This window comes from Cygnus olor, chromosome 9 (assembly GCF_009769625.2).
Source record: "Cygnus olor isolate bCygOlo1 chromosome 9, bCygOlo1.pri.v2, whole genome shotgun sequence".
NCBI lineage: Eukaryota > Metazoa > Chordata > Aves > Anseriformes > Anatidae > Cygnus > Cygnus olor.
The window spans coordinates 20518083-20542657 of NC_049177.1; the positions used below are offsets into that span (position 1 = coordinate 20518083).

Here is a 24575-nt window from a genome sequence, read left to right on the forward strand (position 1 = left end):
AATAGCCCCAACACTGTAAATTTATAATGTCATATTCTTAAAATGATGTGCTTGAAGCCAGCAGTGCAGGGAAAGTCACAAATGGCAGTGGGGCAGACAAACCACACAGTGTTTTCATATTTGTTAGCAGGTTTCTCTTGCCCTTTAGCCGATGGAGAAGAAAGCAGCGGCTACTAGTATTATGTGCCACAACTATGTTACCCTCAGTAACACACAATTTAAATATTGATAATGATATGTATGCAGTTGGTCATTCAACCAGTGGTCACGTATATCTATCACTCATTACAGCTTTATCTGCCATACTGCACATATTTTTATCGAAATGAGTGCAGCTGGGGACCTTATCAATAGGAATAGCTGAATGTCAAAGTCCTCATTTTCCACAGAAACAAAAGCATCCAAAGCTGATGCTTTTAAGTGCTGTAAGATACTTTGCTTCTGTTCACATTTTTTGTTGTTTTGCAGCACTCTAATATAGTTATTTAGTGATAGTGCTGACCTAGCCAATGAAATAATAGGAATCATCAAATTGTGCTCTGCAGTGTGTAGGGGTCTTGTGGCTTTGTCTTCTGGGTGAATCTTTCCTGACCTGTTTGCTCTGTGGCTGAGCTGTGGGTGTTTTATCAGGACTTTGGGATTTAACCAAGACTGACTACTTGGCTGACAAACAGCGGCATCCATGCCCAGAAGTTTTAAGCCAAGCTTCCCAAATAATCTGCACGACTACCAAAGGCAGACATCTGCCTATTCATTTTTTGACATGTATGGCTTTAGGTGACAGTTGCTATGAAATTAAATATTGAAAATACTACTTTACCCTTCTCCCACTTCATTTTTACAACTGAGACAGCTTTCAACAATGGAGGACGTTCCTATTTTCTTCAGATGCCTACCTACCTTCTTCCTAGAACAGAAAACATCAAACAGTTGCAAAGGGAGCTGAAATGACCCAGAAAAAACAAAACAAAAAACAACAACAACAACAACAACAAAAAAACCTTTATGTGAATCTGGAATACCCAGAGAGACACCAAGCTCTTCAATCACATTTTTACATGTCCTTGACTACCATTTCTTGCATGTAGTTAAGTTCTTTTGTGAGTTAAGCCCCAGATAAGTCACTCACCTTTACTCTTTAGGGCTATCCGACCTACACTTCTTTCTTAGAAAGCTTCAAAAGCACCTATTTTCCCAACACAAAGTGTTAGAAGAGTAGGGTGCTGTGATACAGCAAGTGGGGCTATGGCTCCCTGGCCAGGTGGCTTTGTGAGAAACAGATCTTGGTCTCTGGTGTAAGGAGCACGGAATGGGGGTGATAAAAAGAGAGAAAGTCTAAGACAATTGTAGTTTTACAGTCTTCTTTTTCAGCTTGCAAACTGCAGATAAAAGCAGACAAGCTTTATGACAGTGTGGAGAAATCAATACATTTTTATTGATTCGTGTAGCTGCAGAACTCTCACCCAGCACAAGTACAGGGGTCAGAGTATGAGTACATGACTGTCCTGCTACACTACGAGCGTGCTCCTCAGAAGTCGTGCTATTTGATTCACCAGGGATGAAGTCTGCTCCATTACATGACTGCAACAACAGCATCTGACCCAGCATCCCCTCTCACTGGGGGAAGGTAGGTGCTGCGAATTATCCACTGCTGGGGGCAGCTGCAGCTGCTTACATGGCTTCACATAAGGAAAATGCTTTTTTTAATGTAAAAAAAGAGTATTTTCAAACAATTACACAGAGCCTATTGAAACAAGGCGTTTTATTCTGAAAGAAAGAGGTCCACAAAGTTGCATGTGAAAAAAATGACAGAAGTAGAAACATCAAAACAAAACAACTTGGAAAACTAAGAAGTGGCATAGTCAAAGAAGAATGAAATTAGGGACTTGGAACAAGCATCTAGTTTTGAAACAAAAAGAACTAGAAACAAAAAGCAGTCAGAATTAAACAGGAATTAAATTAATGAAAACTTGAATATGAAAATGAATTGAAGCAGAGTTGTAAGGTTTACATTTATTTGACATTTTTGTAAACCCTCCAGAAACATCACTGAGGGCTTTTCAAAGTTACTTTGATTTTGTAGAAACATTTATTTATTTAATTGGTACTTGCAACTTCTCTTGGAAAATTTCTGACCTGCTTCAGTCTTAGTGAGAAGCCATTCATTGGCAAACTGAAATTCTGTGGTCATTTTCAGTAGCTGTGAAGCTGTTGAAATGGTGTAAAACTTACTGGAAAGTCCTTTTAATATTGTGACCCACATTTACAGGTGACATTTTGTAGTTGATTTGATTGTGCAGCAATGGACTTCACCTTTATTCTGTCTTTTATTCTCCATCTTTTCAGCTGAGTCCATTATTACTTGTTCCAAATTCCTTCAACTCTTCTCTTTGACTTTGTGTTACTTTCCCCTTCATTCTAAGACTGCACCACCTAATACCCTACACATGCTTTTGATGTCACCAAATAGGGACAATGGCTATAAAGACATTTCCCTTTACAAGTTAAACCTGGAAGGTCGCTCTGTTGTCATTCATTCTATTTCCATTGCTGGTGTAAGTAAGTGTCCTTGTTGTTTTTCCCACTAGTGAAGAAAGGGCAAATGTCATATTCACTGAAGCAAAGACTTTGCTTTGAAGCAGTATTGATTTTTCCTTTTCCCTTCTGAAGCTTTGCCAGGCTCCATAAAAGCATGTCTCTTGTTCAGAAGCTCTTTGGACTGAGAGACAACAGGGGCAGCAGTACCAGCGGGGAGCAGTTGGAAGTTAGCGCACCTGGTGGGGAATGACAATTTTGACAGCAGTTAGAAAAAGAAAGAGGTCATTTTATTTTTAACTGTACTGTGAGAACAATTGTGGATCAGAACAAAGCCAAATGGGAAACAGATTTAATTCCAACCTATGATTCCTCCTTGTCTAATTTGGAATATGAACATTTTTCTAGGACTCAGCTGCTGGCAGCAAGACACCCAGACCACCAGAAGTTATATCTGGGCTAGAGGCTTAACCGAAAAGGTGAAAAGAGCCATGACTTTGGGGCACAATGTTACAAAGACACAAACCTCACTCTGCACTGGAGCAGCAACCTGCAGAGAACTTCTCTGGATGAAGGTCCAGTGCTACAACAGGAGTCCTATTTAGGAGATCTGAATTACTTCGTTTGGAACTAGTTTGTGCCATGCAGAAATACCCAGTAGTGTTTATTAAGTTCCCACATATGGCAAACAACCAAAATGCTTCTGTATTTTCCCACTGTGAGTCTGGATTCCTTCAAGTCTATGACCACGTACAGGTATTTATCATCTGTGCACTGGAGAGTGTCTCACTCCCAGTGAGAAGATGGGTCCCAGTTTTAAGTCTTATTTAAAAGTGGTGCCTCTTAGATCCAACACTCTTCCATGGCATTTTGTTCATGCTGACTCAGAGGAAATAATCTCACTTATTGAAACATCAATGCCACTTTTTCCACGCTTCTGTATTTCTTGGAGCTGTCAGGCTGGCAGAGCTGGTCTTCCAAAGCTCATTAGATCAGCAGCTGATGCTGGAAGTGCATGTAAAGTTACAGCAGCTGCCTTTTGCAGAGTGAGTCAAGTAATAATTATAGTAGATTTGCCTACAGGTTTTATTCTTTGTGATTTTTTTTTAAATTAGTAACTACTTCACTCTGAGTGCACCAGAATTATTGCTGTTAAAAAACAATAAGAATTATTCCTCGTGTGAGGCCTCACACTCACAAGAAGTGAATCAGCCAAGTGCCCCCCTTTTATTACCTTTCCCTACTCAGTCCCATCTTCCAGTCAGAAAGGTCTGACTAGAAATCCATAAGATTGCTTCCGATTTCTCAGCTATTTTGTGAATTGTGCATATGCAACAGCTGGAAATAAGACTTTTTTTAAACACCTGTGGAAAAAAAAAAAAGAAAAACATCAATGAGAGGGTTCTGTTGATTAGAGGATGTTTCCTGCTACTCATTTGTAAGGGAAGTGATTCATTAAGCACGGTCTGAAAACTATCTTCATGCTGAATTAAAAGGAAAAGGTCCTGTAGTCACAAAGGTATACAGGAATAGCTGAAACCCCCAGCACCACCATTGTGATTGCTGGTGCTGACATGTGCTCTGCACATCAGCACTGCTCCAGGTAGCCATGACATTTGTCAATGCACTCCAACCTCCCCTAGCATGGCCATCATTAGCTGCTGCCTTTTTTTTTTCCCTCCCCTCCAACCACCTGTACCTGTCAGTGCAATTTTACAGTCTTTCTCCAGCAATAGGAAGCATCTTAAAACCGTGACACCCTGCATGGGGAAAGAAAAACATAACTGATACTGTTTGCCCCATCAGGGCCCAAGCACAGCAAGTAATAAACACATGGAAACTATTTTGGTGTCCTGGGTCAGCTTTGACTTTGCAGTTTCCTGCAATATATTTCAGGGCATATCACACTGTTGACCTCTGCACTGGTGTTATCCGTCCAGTTCTCTGTGTACATTTGTTTTCATTATTTGTGTCCCCTCATGCTGTTTTTTTTTTTTCTGACAGGCTCAGGATCTGAAAGCTGCTTTCCCAGACCTTTAAGTAACAACCCATCATCAGCCGTACTGTGTATGGAAGGCTGCAGCTTGAATTTGTTTTCACAAAAGGCACATCACAAGACCTGCCTAATCAGCAGTTACCTAGTTTGCTCACTCCAGACAGAGTCAATTTACAGACCATGTCTGTTGTTGACCCTGCTGTCTGCTCTGGATTATTCCAGTCTGCCTCCACTTTCTAAAATTAAATGTTAGTATTTTTAATTGCTGTTTTTAACTCTTACCTAATTGGGTACAAGCTCATACTGTTACAAACCTCTCTCAAAGGAAAACAAGAGCAATCTAGTAAAGAAGCAAGAGTGGGATTGCTGGCACTAACAGAATGGGTTTGTGCCATTCTGCCTCTGCCCATCATCCACAGGTGGTTGCATGGCAGTGAAAGAAGTCGGGTACCACATCCACTCACCTCCCCTTCCCAGTTCAGATGTACCATCACATTGCAGGGACTCCACATTTTCAAGCATGAACACATAGGGCTGTTGCTGCCGATGTAATTCAAAGCAGCTCTGAGTCTGAGCTTGCTGCTTGTTCATGTTGCAGCTGAAAGAGCTTGTAGATGTTGGAGGATTAATCTTGTGAGTAGGCATCTCACGTTTGTATATGGTACTTGGTCAGTGCTGAGATTACAGAACACAGTATTTCATTGCCGTTCTCTTTCCTTTTTACTTGTAGACATATGAAGTAAAACTGTTGCATTCAGAATAACTGCAATAGAATTTGTCAATAATTGCAAAAATTATGTATGATTTTTCTGTAGATTACTTAAAGATACTGCTAAATTTGACTAGAGGAAATATGAAAATTGAAAAATAGCTATTTTTGATATGAATGGTGAAATTATTTTAGCATTTCTTTCTCTGACTTTAATAAGACTTTTCTTCTATGTGACTATCTCTAGTTGATCTCATCTTAAAAATAATTTCACATTCTGGGAGAGAGGCAGCCTATCCTATGTAGTTTACTATAGAGGGTGCCAAAGATTTGCAGTTTGCAAAGTCCACGTTCAGCTGTTTATAATACAATAATTTTTCTATGCCCATAAAAAGGCTCTGACCATAGCAACATAGCAACATAGACCCAGGATGAACATTCAGGAAATAAATTTGTCACCTACCTGAGGGATTATGGACTGATCACAGACCACAGGAATGATGAGGCTGACGAAGTAGCTACACATGCTCAACTTTGGAAACGAACACTGGAATGCTCCAGCCGCTGTCGCCTGGTTTATGGCAAAAACACAGCAGGTCTGCTGTAACATCTGCAAGTGAATGTCAGCAGCAAACCAAAATTGATTAAAATTTTAAACACTTTTTTTTTCTTAAAGATTTACAAAGATTTAATTTGCTGACTCTATTTCCTTAGTACATAAGACCACAGATGTGAAACAAACGTAGTTGTACCAATCCTTAATCCAAACAGTTCTACTGTAAACCAAAGTCTGCTATACGTAGTGTAAAGGTTAACTGAATGGCAAATTCCATGAAATTCTTTAAGTAAATAAAGAGTTCCTGGAAGATACCAGAGTCAATGAGTCTCATGAATGCGCACAGCTGTTCTCTAAAATTCAGAGTTTTCCAGCTTTGACCTCTGTTCTTTTTGAGAAACCAGTTTTACAGTAGCCTTGCAGATCAACGGGATGGGCGTACGCCCGGTGATTGCACCGCAGGTAGTCCCCCATTAGCTGATGCTTTTCATATTGATCTCTCCCCTAAATGGATAATGTTTAGTAGTTTCATAGTCAATGAAGCCATCAATAACTGTCAGCTTTTACACCCCTTTGACCTCAATGAACAGCAAATATTGCTATCAGTTTTATCTGTTTTTTTCTTGTTGTTTTGAGTTTTTTCAGTTAACCTGATTGCAACACACAGCATGGGGATCAGAGGTTTGAACAAATGCAGCCAAGGCATTCATGTACCTCCTAAGACATTACTGATCACATTTTGCATAGTTCTCTTCAAAACATTGATGATTCACAGGACAGTAATCAGTCCTCTCTCCAGAGAAACAAGCTTACAATGATTGCAATGAGATATAGCTCTAAAGCATGTTTTTATAAATCTTGTAGCCTTAAGTGCTTGTCAAATAGATGTCAGAAACCACACGGAAGTCTAAAAATGCTCGTGTAAACCCATCTTCAAGTGCTTGATATCAATCTGTCTATTGTACACCTTTATGCTCAACACAGGTTAAAATAGTTATCTCACATTATAACTAGAGGCTGCTGACAGAAATAAGTTGTTATGCTGCTTGCAACTAATAAAACCCCTCAGATTTTGGGCAGTTTTTGAAAATGAAAACCTTATCCTTTTCATGCGTGAATTCTCTTGCTGGTCCTACCACCTCTTTTAGTCCTTAGACAAAGGTTTGAAGCCTAAAAACACTCAAAACTAGGATGAAAAAGAAGAATCCCTACTACATAAAAAAGGACCCCATTGCACCAGAAGAGACATCTCGTCTTTTTTGTTAAGTATAGATACGGAGCGCTAACCACAGCTAAACTCATGCTAACTTCTTAGGAGAACCAGCCAACTTAATCAAAGATGCTCAAAGTGGTAAAACACAGCAATTTCACCAAGTGCTACAAGAGGGCTCCGTTTCTGCTAGTGTTCTAGACTGCTCAGTAATGGTTTCATCCCCAAAGTTCACTTTTATTCACTTTTAGGGGCTGAACATGTCCTTTCTCCATCTCTTTTTTTTCCCCATCTTTCTCTCCCCTATAGCATTTCTCTGTTCTTCTGCATTTCCACTTCATTAACTGACTCCTGACTAAGCTTATTCCTCACAAAGTACTATCACACAGAATAAAACAATGCTGTGAAACTAGCATTTTTAGTGAGCCAATTATCTATGTCTTAATTATTAGTAATCTTAGAGCTATTTAGAGAGGTGAAAGAAATAAGACAAAAATCTCCAGCTCATCTACCCATCATCTCAAGGCAAAATCTGTTCTGAACTGCCTTTTGCACTACAAATGCTGTAGGCAAACAGTTCTGCGTGCCATTGGAAAGCCTCTACACTATGAAGTTTTCAAAGTGAGGATTGCTCATTACTTCATGCTGTTTCATAGCCTTTGCTATTTAATTCTTATCACTGCTGGTCTTATTCCCAGCTATAGGCACTGTAGTAATAGAGTAATGAATGGGTGTAAAAAGCTATCATTCTCATCTAAACAAATTGAAAAAACATCAATTGCATACATGTATAAAAACAAGTAGAAGAGAATGCTTAATTTCATAAAAGGGTTTCAGGATTTCATAGTCAAGTGAATCAGAGGGAGAGAAAGGGACAGCATTTAATTCATCCACTTTTGCTTCCCCCCTTAGTCACCAGGGAAAGACAGGTACCTCTAGAATATGACTTACCCAGTACCAAAATTCCCCAATTAATTAACTTCACTATAAAGTATAGCCAGCATCCCTATACTAGGCACCTGATGTCAATACCTGTATTTAGGGAAGAAGAATTTCATCCCAATAACCTTCTACATCCAACCAGAAATCTAACAGCAAGCACACCTCCCATACCAGAATCCAACCCATCAAGCCCTCTTCCTGCTCTTTAAGAAGAGGATGAAGAGCTCTTTACAGCTGCAAAACAGTGGCAAATTAAATTGGATGCTCCGCACCTGTAGCTCCTTCCCTTCTACTATTGAAAGTGCACATCTTTCTCAGGTGCAGTCAGTGGGAACTGCTGTTTACTGCGGTGGGCTCAGTGTGAGCTTAGTTCAGTGGAATGGCTGTAACAGATACAGACACCGTGACAAAGCCCACTTCACTGCAGACAGAGGTCGTAGTGTCTGTGCAGCTGGGAAAAATACATCAACACTTGTCTGAAGTGCGGCCATGAGCTACAAACTACTTATAGCCTCTTTAATCTTCTTAATTTAACAAACAGCAGAGTTTACAAGTCACTGCTTATGTCTGGAGGCATCTGCTTGCCTTAGGTCTAGGTTTGCTTTTGTCTGTGAAATTGTACCTCCAGCAACTTTCAAAGGGAAAATTACCATCTGGCATGTGCGTGAGGCTACTTCAGTGATGGCTGTGATCTTCTTGGCATGTGCCTATCATTGACTGAAGGAGTTTTTTTACCTGCCCTTGAGCAACTGGTCTTGGCCATGCTAGACACCAGAGATATTAGAGTAGGTGGATTTCCAGTCCCATCCAGATCAGCCGCACTGCTGTGGCTGGGATTCCGCAAGTTTCCCGAGCTGTTCTGAGAAGCGTTTTTACCCAAACACCACATTCACAGAGAAGAGATTATCTATGAATAGCCCTGGATATCCAACTGTGATAAAAACAAGATAAACCAAAATTCCAATTCAGAAGGAGCAAGAAGACTGATAAAAATAAGTGAGCAGCTATTTAAAATATTTCAAATATTTGCATTTGTGTGAGACAATAGTAACAATGATGAGAAAGGGCATGAAAAAGAATAAACTTGAACTTATCACAAAAAGTTAAAAAAAAAAAGGCAACAGAAACATAAAGGAAGCAAGAAAAAATAAAAATAATTTATAACTGAAAGTATTGGGATAATATACTTGTGTAAATGACGAATGAATGAGAGTTAGAACAACCTGCACCTAGCAGTAGTCCATACTGAAGCAACTTAACAAAAACAGTTTCCAGTCAAAAAAAAAAAAAACAAAAAACAAATAAAATAAAATAAAAAACTGAGTTGTAAAATGGACCAGGAGAAATGTAGGACAAAGGGAAAGTCACATGCAGTATTACAACACAGTCCAAATTCTAAGAACTAAGTATCTCTTTTAGATTTAAGATAAACTGTATTCATGAAAAAAGGATTACATGTTTTTTAAAAGCGAAGTTAATAGAATGCAAAATATACAAACATTACCAATATTTTACTAAATTTGACAATATTATATTCGTTCTTTGGTCAAACATAGCAGAATTTGCAAGTGTTTTTCACAGTTATGTGGTGTGGCTCTGAGCTACAGCTGGGAGTGGTTTTCTGGAGAAGTCTCCTTTCATGAACTTAACCATGCTTTTTCGTCCTAGACAAGGAAAGAGGAAAGCTCCCAACAAGGCTCCTGGCTGTGGCAGTTATGGTTGTATCCTTTCCTGCTTTTTGGCGAGCCTTGAAAGAATCAAGATACCAGAACGTGCCTACAGAAACCAGCAAAAAAAAAATAAAAATATTGCTTGCTATTTTTCTTCTATTACTTTTTCTGATCTTGGCCACTGAAGTCATGATTCATGGAAAGAAAGCAATGGTTCATATTATCTTCATCTTCTATGATGATCTGTCATGGTACACTCATTCCAGTTACTGACTAGGGAGAGAAAAATATATTTATGGTAAACTGATGAATGTTAAAGAAAAAATCAACACATAGTTTAACATGGGAATCTCTACTAGCTGTCCAGGAGTAATTGGTTTTAGATGTTACTCACCTTTTTTAAAGAAGATCCAAGTTTCCACTTTGAAGACATTGCTGTAGACTTACCTGTATGTAAATTTACTCATCTGCTTAGCCAAATTTCATAGGATTAACCTTGTGAAAAGTAGAAAAGTAATACCGTACAACAATCATCAATCGGTATAATATTCCATGACTACTTCTGAAAATGTATTTGGTGACAAAGGAACCATCTATTATTTTTAGGACCTTTCATATAGTCTTAATTGCTCTAAATTACCACTGAAGTTGTTTCTACAAATTAATGGAGGAAATAGGTGTGTTGTACATCTTGCTCTCCCAAACTGCCTGCTGTCAGAAGACAAGGTGTGCCCCACCCCTCGTTTTATTGCAGGGAAAATTTATATCAGGTATATTTTACTGGGTCTAGTCAATGGCTGGTCTGCAGCCACAAGTTTTCTTATTCCTGTCCTTCACACCAAAAAGACGCAATGATTCTCCAGCCCAGAGCCATGTGGCCACACTGACATGGTGCTTGCACCAAGCTTATAAGACTTGCTGAAAGATAAGATACACTAGCTCAGGTTTGACCTTGCAGTATTACGGTGACATATCTTTTTGGAAAGTACGCTCAGTATTCAGTCACTAAGGATGAACACCTGATCATGCACACTCCTCTTTGCAGAAATACAGAGAGCTCTGTAACTCAGGGAGATCTGGAAACATCCAAAGGCTCTTAGAAACCGTGCCATAGCTCTTCAGCTTTCATATGTCCCTCACAGGAGTTCATGCACGGATTTCTGTATCTATCCTTCTTTCAATAATGTCAACAGCGAATAGTCACTGGCTTTCACAGCATCAAAACAGAATCACTAAATCCAAATATATATGTATATATATATATATTTTGTTTTTTTTTACAATTCAGTTAAAGTATTATCAGCTCATATAGTCTTTCATGAACCTGTTGTTAATTTAGCTCTAATAGTATTAACTCTGGTTGCTAGTACTATCAACTGCAATTAAAAAAAAAAAAAGTTACTGTTTTTTACAGCTGTATAGCAGAAAACCTGAGTACTAAATGCTCAACCATACAGACGTAAGGACTCCACATTTATTATTTAAATGACATCATTCTAACACTAATCTCATAAATGCTGAATGCCTGGTGTTGCTAAATTGAGAGGGGAAAATTCAGGTGACAGAGAAAATCCAGCTATTTCTGTCCTGAATTTACAGCAAGTATGTGGCTCAATTTTGTGCCTTTTCCCATACTGATTAGCCAGAAGGAAGCACAGCAGACCAGGATTACAACCGCAGTAAAGTGTCATTGTGTCTTTGACATATAGGTCAATGTATAGATTTGAGTATCAGACATGGGACTGAATGTTCCTTTTTCGAAAGATTGTAACATAAAATTTATTATAGCATGTCCAGGCTGCAAACTTTTTTACAGACCTTTTATTTGTACCAATGTAATTAACAGGGATTTTTGCATGTAGATGGCTCATTTTTTTTTCTGAATTTTGGATTTACATGCAACTAACTATAAGCGTCTTTAAAGCATATTTTTAGTGCCTGATAGTGATCATAAATCAGGTAGTTATGCCTGTAATAATTTCTATAAGTGAGTGTTCATTTGTGTGAGAAAATATGCAAAATTGGAAGGTGAGATGAGCCATGATGAGCATTAGAGGTCCAGAAGCAGATCTATAGCTGGTGTAAATTGCCAGGGCTTCATTGATTTCAATGGTGCTGTGATAAATACCAATTCAACTGGTGATAAAATAAATGTCATCAGCTAAGCATCTGGTCAATAACATTGCAGAATGCAGAATGAGGTATTGGTGTTACCTCCACACTGAGCACTTGCATTTCCCTTTGAATTGAATCTGCATGGTTCAAAAGGGGAAATTTCCTGTTTATTCCCATTTTTAAAAATCTCTGTTGGCTGGGTAGTGTCTGTGGGTATGCACATGGACAAATAATGTGACAAATAATTACGTACACCGCTTTTACTGCTCTAATGTTACTTTTATCTTCAAATGAAAAAATATATTTCAAGATACTGTATGAAAATTACTTGCACAAATTTGTTGCGCTTATGTGAGTTTTGTCGTCCATCCCAACAATGAAGGAAATTAAACTAAGAATTGGTTTTAATCCACAAATTACATACGATATTTAATTTCCTTTTAGAAAATAAATCTTATTAAAGAAATGATAGCTTTATATGTGTATGAATTACTGAGAATTATAATATCAACGAAAAAGAATGAAGCCAGGTTGCATACGTAAATCTATTCTTAGGTGATTTTCAATATCTTTTTCTTAACATTTTTCACCAGATAGTTTTAGGTTCCTTAACCATTTCCTATTTCACAAAATTTTTACTGAATCTGTAAACAAGAAATCAATTATTCAATGGCATTAACAGAACTTAAGAGAAAATACACATTGTGCATAGCTCATGGTTAACTCACTGATTCTGCTATGTAGCGCTCTTATCAAATGCCACTAATTTTGATACATACACATCTATTGATATGCCAGAATTAAATACAATTAGAATGTTTTAAGTAAAAGAACCCCCTTTGCCATGTTGCATCTTGTTCAGCTTTATTTGGAGACCTCAAAAGGACATGTTAATCTTATAGTGTTATTACTTCAAATGGAACAAGAGATTTTTCATGTTATTTAGAGAATATCCCTTAGCTGAAGGGACGGAAAGAACAGACTGAAAAAAGACTAAAAAAAGCAGAACTACTGCAACAGATATTTTGACAAGAGCTTTGAATGAAAAATAACAAAACCTCTGCAGGGAATTTCCCATTAATTTAATTTATTTGGGAGCACATTTTCACAATAATAATTAAATTATCTAATGTTCGCTTACATTAAAAAGCGATCATCTGTAACGTTTTGTTACTAGAAAAAAACGGGGATAAAAGGTCAATATATTAAGCTAACACCACAGGAAAAAATAAAAAATTTACAAACATCAAAAGAAAGCCATGGTGTTTGACAGCTTCCTGTGAATTCAGTTATTTCACCAAGAGGTGAAGCTGGCAACAGAAGTCCCAGTATTTTCTGTGCAGTGGTGTCTTAATGTTTTAATATGCTTATTAGCTATTCATCCTGTTTGCAGGGTATTTCAATAACCAAAACATCTGGTAATTAATGTCTTGTAACATAGGAATCCATGTTTAGTACAGATTAAAAAACCCAACAACTACATTGTCCTAGGGATCATCATATTCTAGTAGCTCATCCAGGCCCTGCAACTCTTCAATGGGTGGAGAATACCACATGGAACCAACTGAGATACCATTGAGCAAAATGCATTTTTATCTGCTTTATTTCTCCTAGAAATGTCAGCACAGCACATTATATTACCTGTAATTTTAATAGATAAATGAGACAATGATTCCATTGTGTTTTCTTTCTTTCTTTTTTTTTTTCTCAAAATGGTAGAATACATTTTCTTAAAAAGGTCTGCAAACATATTTACAAAAGTGTGAAAGCAGTAAATGCGGGCTTTTTATATTTTTACTGAACTTCCAAAGACTGACTAATATCTTAATTTTATTAGAAATCTGGTCCAAGGATGATACAAGAAATTAAATATCACACTTAAATTTGTTTTCTTGTAGGCTACTGTGGAAACAAATCAAACAGATAAATATTTAAAAAGAACAAACTTATATTCCATGAAGCATAAAGAAGATATTCCAAAACCGTTTCCTATATTTTTATTATGTTTCAGCTCTAAAACAGCTCTTGCTCTTTCTTAATGTTGTCTTAAAATGTGGGACACCATCTTCCTTTTGGAAAGCTAGCTGCTGTAATGTAATTATAAAGTAGCCACTAAAATATCATTCACAGTATCTGCATCACATGAATGAACTTATTTTCAAACAGGAATGATAAAACTTGTGGAGTTGCCTTCATCTTTCACATTTTAAATACTGTTGGCTGAGAGAAATAAAGTGTAGTGTCATGCTTGGTTTACCTAAATCATTTATTTTGTAACTCATAAAAGTAAACAATTACCAGATACTGTATATATATAGATATATAGATATATGGCCACAAATAAACTATAGTAAAAAGTTATTTTGGTTTTGATAAAGTTAAGAAAAGCACATAAAATCATATTTCATTAATATCTTGTTTTATGGCCATCAATATTTTTGTATTTTTTTTTTTGTTTTGTTTCATCAACATAGCAAAATACAATCTTCCTATTAAACAATAATTATCAGATGGCAGACAATTCTTTTATTGGTTTACATTGGCAGGTCACAGTCTAAAAGCACAACCACATCAGGCAGAAATTGCACACAGACCACCCTCGATTTTGAAGACTATTTTTTATGCTTCTACAAAAGAACTTCAGTTAAAACTGGGAATATGATCCACTAACTAAATACATGGATTTCTATTGTGTTGTGTTTTTTTTTGTTTGTTTGCTTGCTTTTAGCTGAATAAAACGACTGAAATCACAATACTTATATTGATGATAGCATTAGTTTTAACATTTGTGCTTGATGTTAGCAAACATGCTTTGAACTTCCTAGCATTTGTTTTATGAAAGTTAACTCACACAAATAAAACCTAGATGATTTTTCCTGTTGTGGACTACTGGAGATTTATTTAAATTTGGCCTGATCCTTGGCATTTTTTTTTTCAGTCTTGATATTTGTTTTTTTAACTTATTTCTGAAAATAATAAGGGACATTTTCATATAGTGCTATGACATTGTACATTTGCAATATCAGTATTTTTGTAAGAAATGGTTGTATATGGGACTGGACTATAAATATGTAGTTATTTTAATTGTAGAAGGCATGTCATGTCTTCAAAAACCAGGCTGGTCTTAAGATATTACTCTTTATTTGAGACAGTTACCATTACTTCATTAAAAAATGACAAAACAGCAATAAACATTTTAGCTCTTTAATGAGCAAAGATCAGGTCTCTTAGCATTGGAATAATATTCGTTATCCAGATTATCTTTATTTCGCTCAGTGACCAGTAATATGGCCAAGAAGTACAAAGTAATTTTCCATCAAGTAGTATACAATTTTTTTGTGTGTAATAAGCTTTCATTCTTGAAAAAGAGTAACTGAAAAGAAATGTTTCTGTTACTGCAGTTAGTTTGTCAGAGAAAGTTCTTCGCATTATCTTACAAACTATCAAAATTGCTAGTAATTTGAAAAAAGGTAAAAAAAAATCACATAACTTTAGTCTAATAGAAATATAGTACAGGTAAGAGAGAAAGTATTTATCAGGGATGTGCTCTTAAGTCCATCTCAATTATTTGTTTTATATAAATGTACATCTGATTACATATACAAACATTTTGAAAGGACTGTGGTATATAATTACTGGAAAGCAACAGGGGAATGAAAAATTTCTTGTGATTTTAGAACATTCATTTCAAACCACACAAACACATGTAGTATTCAGATTTTTAAAATTCCAGTTTTTGGCTCTCTCCCCAGTCTTACGTACCTTCTTCTTCTATACTATTGCAACCTGCTCTACAGAATTCACTTGAATGGCAAAGCTAATGTTTATCAAAAAGGGAATTAACTTTATGCTAAAATATTATAAATAAACTTTGTAACATGCAACATGAGTTTAAAGAATAAATGGAGAGGTCTAATCAGAGTGGTAATATTGGGGCATTTATATATTGCAAAATATCACTGTAATTAAATATTTGGACACACTTTACCTTACCAATTTGAACTAAATATATTGTAACTAAATCACAGTAAATTATAAATCTTTCATCAAAGGAGATTCCATTAAAGTTATAATTATGTTAAAGTTAGAAATTATTTAGATGGAAAGGAAAAAGAACGTTAATAAAACATTTTTATTTTTTTTTTTTTCTGGGATTTAAATCAGCAAGTTTTCACCACTGTATACCTAGAATTCCAAAAATGCCTTTAAGAACTGTTGCAATTCCTTCTATTACTGAAGCTACAGTGAAATATTTCACTGTAATTACTTTTGCCCCTTTAAAAAATCTTCTTTAGGTTGTGCCAATTGATGGAGAAAGCTTCTATTAAAAACTCCAATGGGATGAGAAGAATTTTAATTACGGCTTAATCAGCAGCACAGCCACCAAGCATATAAATTATCATGCACATCGTGCTAAAAATATCCAGTTTCCTTTATTCCCACAACTTTTATACTGACAGCACTTAAGTGATAATGTTGTACCTGCCAGGCTGTAAAACTTCTTTGTCTGACTGGCAGATTTCAGCATGAGCCCCTTCCTAAGGCCTTAACAGCATTGGTGCTTTGTGTACTTATTCAAATATGTAAATATGGTCTACACAATAAAACAGGTCCAAATAAAAATTGGTGAAAATTATCTGACATTCCATTAGTGTGTCCCTTGTGCATATTTATAGGTTTTTTAAAATTTTCAGTCATTGTTCTTTCCTGTTTGTGTTGCACATGCCTAATTCCATTATGTAACTTAAATCTTCAAAAAATTAATACTTGAATGTGAATGAAAAAGTATCATTCAGGACAACTGTTTCAAGCAATTGCAAACAGTTGGGTGTTTTTGTTTGTTTGTTTTTTGTTTCTTAAGTTCATTTGATATATGTACAATTCATTTTTTTCAAAACCCCAAAAGTTCTTGATATGTATATTCACATAATATTCCTCCATATTTAAATAGTAAGAGTCTTGTAGGTTGAAAGCCAAGTAATCTTCAGTAATACCACCTACTGTAATCCATCAAAAAATAAAGTTTGTTTCATCTTGTCTGGCTATACCCTGGTTGTTGAGTGTGAATGGGGGTGGGGATGAGGATGGGGCAGAGTATTGTTCTGTCCTCCGGTAAATGTATTGAATGTGTGTAGGGGTTGAATCCCTGGTATAGTGTTGGGGATCATTGTGATGGTGTTGGGTGTCATTAAGGGAATATCATCAGGAGACCTTCTCATAGCTAGCGTGTAGTCTGGGGGACAGGCGGTCCTAAGAACCACCTCATGTGGATGGATGGACTCACATTCATGATCCAAGTCAGTGTGCTTCATTTGGAGGGACATTATCTCCTCTTCTTGTGCATGAGTAAGATCATTGGTAGTAGTACGTTGTGGGCTACATCTCCTGTGAACATCATGTCTCCGCTTGTCTTTTTTGTAGTACAATGCTGCAAAGGCCAAAATGTTCAGGAACAGCAAAGATGCACCAACTGCAATAGTAACACTCAATTCTGTTGAATAGTCCCTTTGATCCACTGAAAATGGGCTTGGCTGTTGTTTGGGATCATCTTGTTTGGCTGTAGGAAAGGCTGAAGTAACAGAAACAGAATTTTTCCTTGTTGGTCTGAAAGTATTATCTGTTGATGGCACTTTAGTTGTGGTAGAGGTATACTGTGAAATGTCGTTAAGATTGTGCAGATGAGGTACCAGTTCCAACCAAAGGTTCACTTTATTGGCCCTATAATGTTCTTTAACTCGTGGTTTTAATCCAATGTGAAGATACAGTTGGTCTTTCTGAGAATATCTGGTCCATGCTACTTCTTCAAAACGATTTGGTTTTGTATGGATGAATTTTGTGTCTTGTGGCACTGGTTGATTTGGGTCACTAAAAAAGAAAATCTCAAATGTTACACAGTATTTCAAAAGGAAGTGTAAAATTAATATTTTATATTTAATGTTTAAGTCTGCCTTTGGACAGAGCAGAATACTATTTCTTAAAATTAGAGGACTTATTAGCTTTGGTTAGAAACAGTATTATGCAAATAAACCCTATATAATCTTTTACATAGAATTAATCAACTTCTCTAGTTCCCCCAAACGACAGTATAACTCACATAGCAAACTTTTATGGCTGAGGAAAGATTGCCAGCAATGTGGTGATGTGAACAAATGCCTATGAGAGACCAGTGTGAGAGGCCATTAAGCTTTTTCTGTTTTCATTTTAGTGAATTGATGCTCAGCATTTCAGTTCGCACACAGTATGTGTGTCCTTCCAGAGGTGAAAGACCACAGCAGGGCATAATTCAGTGTAGCACGTAGGGACTTGCACTCCACTGGCCAAAAGTAGAAAAGTTTTTGAGCTACCAGTGAAAGCAGATTTACTGAAAATGTCAAAACCTCTCAAGTTCCACGTCACTTATTTTTTAGTCAGAGGTGTTAATGTAAAGCATTTTAAACTGTATGCATATATTAAATACTTATTTTTTCACTTTCCTAGGGATCCCTTAATTATTTTTGTGTACTAGGTATTTAAAATTTCTTCATGGAAAAAAAAAAAAAAAAAAAGCATTGTGTAGTTATATCCTGAGTTTGTATACAAGATTATTAATTATCTGGTACTCACCCAGTTTTTGCAAAGTTTGTCCAGTACGTCATCACCACTGCACTTAACATGACATCATTTTTGGAGAAATTACAAGGAAATAATTCAGTAGGACCAATCATGGGGATTCCTAGTACGTAAGGAACCTCATCTCCATGGGCTGCATCTGCCCATGCAGGTACCTGATCTGTCTGGCAATGATGGTAGAAGGCATAGAAATACGTAGGCGATCCAAAATTCGAGTGAAGATCTGCTGTGGCCACTGCTGGTGCAACCCACTGGTGATCAGTAAACAAAGCCAGCAGTGTTTTCCTTCTGGTCTCAGGATTGTGTCGATCTGCCCAGTCTGTGTACATAAATTTAATAGTTTCCCTCAATATATCTTTGCCTTCAGGGTATCCATACAAGTTATCAACAAAATTAGAAACTGCAAAGTCAAAATCACTAGCTGATATGCCATCTTCACTATCCACAATATTTTCAACAAATTTTAACCCTTCCCCTTGGTTAACTCCCAACATGATGTCATAATTAAGGAATTCTCCTTGTTCCATCAATATCTGAGGATCATCTGGTATCACATCGCCATCGATTACTGGTCCAAAGGCTATATGGTATCTTGCTGGTTGAATGTCCTGGTCAACAAGTTCTCTATAAGGCTTCTTCTGTAGGCATTCTACCAATTCTACAGTGTCTGACATGTTGCAACCAACTTTTGTAGCCAACATCCTGGCGTATTTTGCAGGCTGAAAACTAACTGCCCAGCTGGAGAGTGCTGTTCCACTTTGAGCTATTGCTCTTTGAAAAAGTCCTGTGGGGAGAAATATTTAAAAGCTACTGAAGTGACCTTGAAACAGCTATATATTTGAAAGATTCAAAGGAGTTCTTTGAAACAATAGGAAACTTTAACAGAAGAGATATTTGAAAACAATCTGAGAAATAGATAAATACACAAGATGGTGAGATCTGACTGCCGTTATATCTTAGAGGCAATGTCTACAAAATAAATGCAATGTGTGCAGAAATTGAAGCAAATGTTTCTACCTCTGTGCAGTTCAGCTGAGGATCAGACTTTCAAAAAGAACTCAGAAAGAAAAAGAAGTGGTATTATCTTTTGTAGAACAATACTATTAGCTTGAAAGAAACTCCTGACATTAAAACAATTTATAGGCTGGAGGAAAATACAAGAAGTCTCTTCAAGCCATCAACAGCATGCATGCATATGACCATGTGTTAAATAAAACTAATATACTGCCATTTTATGTTCTATTTGGGATTAAACTTTGTTTGAGAGGTGTATATTTTTGAATTGTATATTATAGCAAAAGTTTATGTTCTGGAGCAATGGATGAGAAGGTACTAGGCAGTAATTAAATTTGTATGTCTGAGAGTTAAGATCTTTTCTTGCAGAGAGTCTTTTTTAATGAAGGTTTGTAGTGATCACATTTACATAAAAATGGAAATTATATATTTTACATTATTTAGCTATGTAATTCAGAGATTTGATCATATGTTCAGGTATTCATTTGTGAATACATTTGTGAAAGAGAGAGAATGAACTGACTGCATTTAAACTTGTAGCAAATCCCAAAGACTTCAGTGCAATTAATTTGAATTTATGCTGATTTAGCTAGCATTTTGGACCTGTGAGTAATAAAAAAAAATGGTCTATAGCAAATGTAAGTTGTACTAATATAAGCTATATGAGTCAGAATTAGATTTTGCTTATGCTTATAGGCACCTGGAGTAATTCCACTGACTTTGGTAGAGTTACTCGGGAAGTGGGAGTGACATCTGGCTTCACTTAATTTTGCTAAAGATGTATCTTTGGTCCAATGCTTGAAGAAGAGCTGAACACTCTAAAGGAACGAAAGGAACCAGAGCTAAAGTACTCAGCTTACCTCAAAACTTGATTTCAATAATGCAAAACATGACATTTACTTTGATAAGTAACATATTTCTATTGATAGACTTCCATAGTCTCTAAATCTAATCAGAGACATGCCTTTACAGACTGTATTGCAGTACCAGACTCTGTACACTCAGAAGTTAGTTAGAATCAATTGTTGGCAGGAAACATTTTACAAGCTTTGGAGGAATTTTCAAATCATTTTAGACCGTATTATGGTCAAATCCAAAAGTCTTAAAATCAGATAGGCGGAGGGGCTGAAATATGTAAGCTCAAGCCTCTTCTTAAATTTATGAGAAGAATCATATCCAAGATATTATTTCCTTGCAAGATATGAGTAAAAAATGAGAAAGAGCTTGAGCTATAAAGCAAGTAAAAATATATTTGCATGTTTACAAGGTCAGATACTGAGCTAGTATAAATCAGCTCAAAGTCAGTGGAATTACTGCAGAGGATCCTGGCATTGTAATAAATGTAACAAAATGACAAAACTGAATTTCCACAAAGATGTATTTCATGATACTTCATAACGTTTCTTTCTTTCTTTCTTTTTGCATATAGTGTAAATCTATTTTTATTGCTTTATTAAATATCTCTGAACGAAGACAGAAAGAGTAAACTACGTATTACGAAAATGCTGATATAAACAGGATGGCTTGCTAAGTGCACATAAACTTTAAATGTTGGATTACGTGAAAGTGGTCAAGTCCTCTGGCCATAAAGTTATCTTAGGAAATGAAACTAAACATCTCTGCTTCTTGTGAGGAATTCTTAAGGAAATATTCCTCTTCTCAAATCATTCTGTAAAAAATGAACAAAAGTGTGAAAAATTATTTTCATTCTCTCATATAATTCCTGGCATAAATTGGTATTTCGCAGGAAGGAGAATGACATTTTTATCTGATAATGTGTATGATTATTATAGCTTATGGGCCTCAGACTGATGGAAAGAAGATTCAAATGCTCAATGGACCATATCACTTTGTGACTCCTATTCAAAGGCTCACCAAAGTAAATAATAATAATTTGCATTTATTCATCTACATTTTCAGAGTGCTTTCTAAAGATGGGTGCTGTTCTGCCTACTTGCAGATGGGCAGTTATGAACATCACCATCTTGAAAGAGGCTGAATGCTTCCTCTCAACTAGCAAGTGATCCTTTCAAAGGGAAATGAAGGACCAAAAAGAGCATCCGAACTTACAGCTTATGAAAGAGACCGGTTAACAATTTGTAACTTTTTTTTTTTTTTAATGTTAAGATATGACAAAATGTTTGAAAATTTGGAAGAATTTTTCTTATTTGAAGCTGACCAATTTGTTTTAACACTTTTAAAGGCAGGTCTAAAAATCCCCAAATGTAACAAAGCAAGCATGTGGTGTATGGCACATTGTTTTGTTCAAAATTGAATAAAGCTTTTTTCCTAAAAGAAATCCTGAAAAATTTACATTTTCAACTGGATTTTACCTACACAGACTTAAGCCTTCCACAGTCTGTCTGTTCCCCCCACCCAATTTCTCTGATCCGCTCTCTTGGCAAATAATTGTATCAGTATCCCCACACAAATTCTGTTTCTGGCAGAATTCTGGACATGTGTTAGAATATGACAGAGTAAAATCATCTGATAAGAGACAACATGACTGTCCAGATATTGTAAATATTGGCATATCATGTTAACGTCACATTATGTCAAGAATATTAATATTAAGATCAAATAAGAGGAGGGAGGAAAAACCAGGTCTCTGCATCCAACCTTAAGGTAAATCTATGCCAGAAGTTATCTTTTGTGGGTTCTGATGAAAAAATGATGAAGTAGGTTGACCCTCAGATTACAGTGTAATGCTTCTTTTAAAAACAGATTTTTCTGTCTTTTAAAATAGTGTAAAGGCATGATTTAAAGAATCTGTTGTTTTCATTGACCTCAGTGGGCTCTGTGTCATGGCATTGGGTAAATACAGCTCTTTTCATGTCAGTGGAATTATTTTTTTATGACTGGCCAATTAGTCTCCCATGAAGATACTGCAATATAAATCAGTGGAGGATTGTATGCACTGGGAACAGTGCGATGTCCCTGGGAAAAAAAAATAAACAATACAGATAAAAATGTGTGAAAACAGTGAGACAAAAGTAATGTAATCAATAAGCAATAGCCATGCAAATGAGAAAAACCGTGTGGAACTTTGATGCCAAAATCACGGGATAAAAAAGTGGGGGCCTCAAACAGCATGTTTTTAATTTCCTGCTGTCTGCCTCAAGTAGAGAGAAAAGGTGTTAGTTATGGAACAGGAAAAAACATATAGAAGAAAATCCATTTGCAACTTGGATGCTTTGACAATTTTGGATCATGCACGCAAAACATTCAACCATTGTTTTATTAGATGACAGCAAGTGAAGTTCATGCAGTTTCAGACCAAAAATTTCTGAACTAGGTACTCCTTTCCTTCACACAGAATAATAATTTTAAGCATTTCAGCTATTAGTCTGAACAGAGAAACTGTCATTTTAGTTTTCTTTAAATTCTGCTCCTCGTGAGAAACTAAACGTGCCTTTCATGACTTTCTGAATATAGATGACCTCATCTACTATGAGCATGACTGGTTTTCCAAAAAGGACACCCTTAGGTAGGAAAGAAGAGAGACAAAAATGATACATTGAGCATATGCTGTTCAGAAGTCTGCTATAAAGTGTTTCAACAAAGCCCTATTGGAAAAAGAAGAAAGTGACCCAAAATTTAAACATGCACAGAAGAGCTGAGGGAGAAGGCAGCTAGTACAGCCCTTAAAAAGTTTGCTTAATATTGAGCTGAACTCAACCTTTCTTAGAACAAAGAGAATATACAGAGCGTCACATAGTACTAATGGTGGTGGCATGCAGACACCAAAATTGTCAAAATTTGCAACCTGCATAATACCTTTGGTTGAATTGCTCCAACGGTTACCTTCAGAATAATGGGATAAAGTCAACAGATTGACGCATGAACCGCCTGCACCAGATCCAAAAACAGTTATTCTTAATGGGTCACCACCAAAGAACCCAATATTTTCACTAGTCCATCGCAAAGCTTGAATTAGATCAAGGAGGCCATAGTTTCCTTTTGCTGCTTGGTCCCCAGTGCTCAAAAATCCTGTGAATGTAAATGAAAAAAAGAAAGGGTTAGAGAGTGCTTTTCTGACTAATCTTGTTGCAATCCCCTAAGTAATACTTCCAAAGTATACGCAGCTAAGTATTATGGAACTACATAATTTTCCATATTTACTGAACAACAGTTTGCTGCACTCTTGCTCGAATAAATCCTATGGTATTCAGTCTTCTGGCCATAATATATTAATGTATGAAAGATGAAGAAACATCACAGGCTGAGTACTCATCAAAGTATTAACAGGTCACAGCTTATTACACCCAAAAACTCTGTGCTGATTACACCAAGTTTAAGAGTAAAGATTTAGCGAACAGATATGATGAAGGTATTTTTAAGGGATTTGGTCAACTATGTATTGCATTTCTGTACTCAGAAGCAGCCAAGATAGCCTTAGATGCAGGCAATGACTGCACTTCTTTGGAGACTTTGGTTAACTCACAATAACACACTCTTCCCCCGCCCTTATTTCTCCCATTGGCTTTGCTCTCCCCCAAAATACAGCTCGTGTCACAGGACAGGCTGTGTTGAACAATGTGAGCAGCACTCAACTCCCTGAGCTCCAGTCCACAGTCATTAACCTCAGTTAATTGAATCTACATTAAAAGGATAAAGACAATTTAAGCTGTTTTCATGCCCCTCCAACATCAAGAAGATAAGAGCTCAGGGGTAATCTGTAGAGCACAGGAATTGCTCCTTTTTATTCCTACTGGAAAAAAGACAATGCAACGTGTCAGGTGCAGGAATGACTGTTTTACACTTTGCTCCCAGCAGTGCCCTGGTATTTGTTATTGTTGTTACTTTTGTCATTAGAGGCCACTGACTAAATAGTGGACAATAAAAACTTCGAAGACAATTGCTGTTGATAAAAGACATTGTTTTGCTCTTGGAAACCATTAGCTGACATTTCCAATTTTCCCAGCTTAAAAACCAAAATGTTTAAATAATACCAGCATTGAGAAGTAGCCCAGTGCCTCCATTTGCATATGAAACTGATTTAATAATCACTAAATCAACAGTGTAACTGCTTTTCCGTACATGCTTTGTAGAGAAATGCAACCATTACAACAATTATTTCCACATTAATTAGATATTAGTGGGTCTTCTACTCTAAAGTCATATGGGTTTATCTCTCTTTAGTGTAGACAGCCTACTCAAAAGACGTTTACAGTAGTTTTTCGGACAAAACCAGAAGATGTTTCTCAAATGACTTTACT

The 24575-nt window shown here is 36.4% G+C and overlaps 1 protein-coding gene and 1 long non-coding RNA gene across 10 annotated transcripts in view; both read right to left on the reverse strand.

Annotated features, from left to right (window-relative positions):
• Positions 1 to 1231: 1231 nt before the first annotated feature.
• On the reverse strand, positions 1232 to 8121 carry LOC121074901. Of its 3 annotated transcripts, XR_005822608.1 has the most exons (6): positions 7958 to 8121; positions 5704 to 5850; positions 4996 to 5294; positions 4235 to 4295; positions 3770 to 3899; positions 1232 to 3684 (listed from the first exon to the last, which is right to left on the reverse strand). It is a non-coding gene; the product is annotated as an uncharacterized LOC121074901 (long non-coding RNA). The 3 variants fall into 3 exon arrangements; XR_005822607.1 differs by lacking the exon at positions 4235 to 4295 and having other exon boundaries at positions 1232 to 2774; XR_005822606.1 differs by lacking the exon at positions 4235 to 4295.
• A 6321-nt stretch (positions 8122 to 14442) lies between these two features.
• The window catches only part of NLGN1 (neuroligin 1), a 374128-nt gene continuing 363995 nt past the window's right edge, over positions 14443 to 24575 (reverse strand). For 5 of the 7 annotated variants that reach the window (XM_040567189.1, XM_040567188.1, XM_040567191.1 and 2 more), the window contains 3 exons: positions 23134 to 23346; positions 18337 to 19126; positions 14443 to 17598 (listed from right to left, as the gene is read on the reverse strand). In XM_040567189.1, coding sequence (XP_040423123.1) covers positions 16776 to 17598; positions 18337 to 19126; positions 23134 to 23346 — 1826 coding nt within the window. In that variant the 3' untranslated portion in view covers positions 14443 to 16775. The remainder of the gene's footprint in view (positions 17599 to 18336; positions 19127 to 23133; positions 23347 to 24575) is intronic. The other 2 variants (XM_040567192.1, XM_040567190.1) reach the window with 1 other exon arrangement.